At 55.4% G+C, this 1,470-nt stretch overlaps 1 protein-coding gene across 1 annotated transcript; it reads right to left on the bottom strand.

Moving 5' to 3' along the window:
• Positions 1–857: 857 nt before the first annotated feature.
• LAESUDRAFT_765280 (uncharacterized protein) lies at positions 858–1,218 on the bottom strand (the record flags this gene model as incomplete). The annotated part of the gene is made up of 3 exons (XM_040913630.1): positions 858–946; positions 1,008–1,049; positions 1,089–1,218. The coding sequence occupies 3 exons, from the start codon at positions 1,216–1,218 to the stop codon at positions 858–860; spliced, it is 261 nt and encodes an 86-aa protein (XP_040757417.1).
• Positions 1,219–1,470: the final 252 nt, after the last annotated feature.

Genomic DNA, 1,470 nt, shown 5'->3' on the forward strand with positions numbered 1-1,470 from the left:
TCCGCTCGTCGCTTCCTGTCCATCGACGCCTATGTTCTCAGAGACGAAGAACACGCACCTACATGCCACGACTCGGCGCTCAATATGGTCCGTTCGCGCACTCTGTCCAGCTGGGTGCCTCCACGATAAAGGTACCTGCAACGATCATATGGGTGACTGCAGCGAGCCAGCCAGGGGTCCATAGTGGAGAGTCTTCAAGTGTTCGCGATCGGCGGCGGGTGAGGCCGTAGGTTGACATGCAGGTGAGTGCGCCTCCCTTCGGTGACGGTGAGACTCCGCGTCGTGTGGAGGGAAAGAGCGAGGGGTGCATTGAGCAAGACAGCAGAGGCACTGCGATGCGAGTCGTGAACGCTCCTCGCGCGCATCGTGCTCACAGTCGCGCAGACGGATGTCGACGGACAGACCGTGTACATAGCGCGCGAATATATTTCTTTTCACAGGAAGCTTGGATGACCGCAGATAATGTGAGAGATGGGGGCTGGTACATGGCAGATAGGGCTCAAAGTATAGCCCATACACAGAGGGACTCGCGTTGGTCGTTTTGAAGCACACAAGACGAGCTCTCGCAAATCCGTCCATTTCCATTTCGTCTCCTCTCTAACACGCTACTAACATTACTTATATATCCTAAAGCATGTAACTCCATCCAGCACTCACCTTTTCCCGCTCAGTAATGAGCATTTTCGCCGATTCCGAACCTCGTCTTCATCGTCTTTCTCTCTCCCTTTCATCCAACGTGATCCCAATCACCACCCGCCCATCAAGCCCACTCCGCGCCTTTCCAAAGACCATCCTGGCCGTCCATGATAGCATCTTTTTGTGCATAACCAGCTCGCTGCAATGGATACGGTCCATCGTTAACCTGACGCAATGAACGCGCCATGCTTGTTGACCTCGCGCTTGTCGGGCAGGGTGAGCGTCTTTTCAAGTCTGCTCTCGGTCGACGCTTTCTGACCATATCGGATGAGATCAGTAGAATGAAGACCTGGAAGGAAAGATCGGCGTACCTATCGACGTTATGGGCGCATGCGCGCCCACAAGCTCCGCAACTATCCACGGTAAGCACGGATGGCTACGCCATGGCTTACGTTCGGTCAGGATCGCGTGAGTATGCTGAGCGCGCCGGACTTGGAGGACATGCGACCGCTTCAAGGCATGCGATGACTCCGCGCGACCGTTATCCGGCGTGGATTGGCAAGCACCATGCAGGCTTGACATCGCGATGGTGAGTTTTGTTTGTACCGTGGTCTGGGAACGTGTCGTGAATGGCATGATGATCGTGTAGGTTGATATCGTGAGCAACGTGAAGCAGAGCATGATGCGCGTCCTGGAAACGCGGAAAATCGAGGGCACATGGGAGGCCGACGCGATGGTCGACAATCTACCACCATGTTACATCTCCGCGGCACGCGCCGGGTATAGAACTTGCTCGAATGACGCTGTGAGCATCCGTTGGGCCACAGGGACCAT

This window comes from Laetiporus sulphureus (assembly GCF_001632365.1).
Source record: "Laetiporus sulphureus 93-53 unplaced genomic scaffold LAESUscaffold_130, whole genome shotgun sequence".
Taxonomy (NCBI): Eukaryota; Fungi; Basidiomycota; class Agaricomycetes; order Polyporales; family Laetiporaceae; genus Laetiporus; species Laetiporus sulphureus.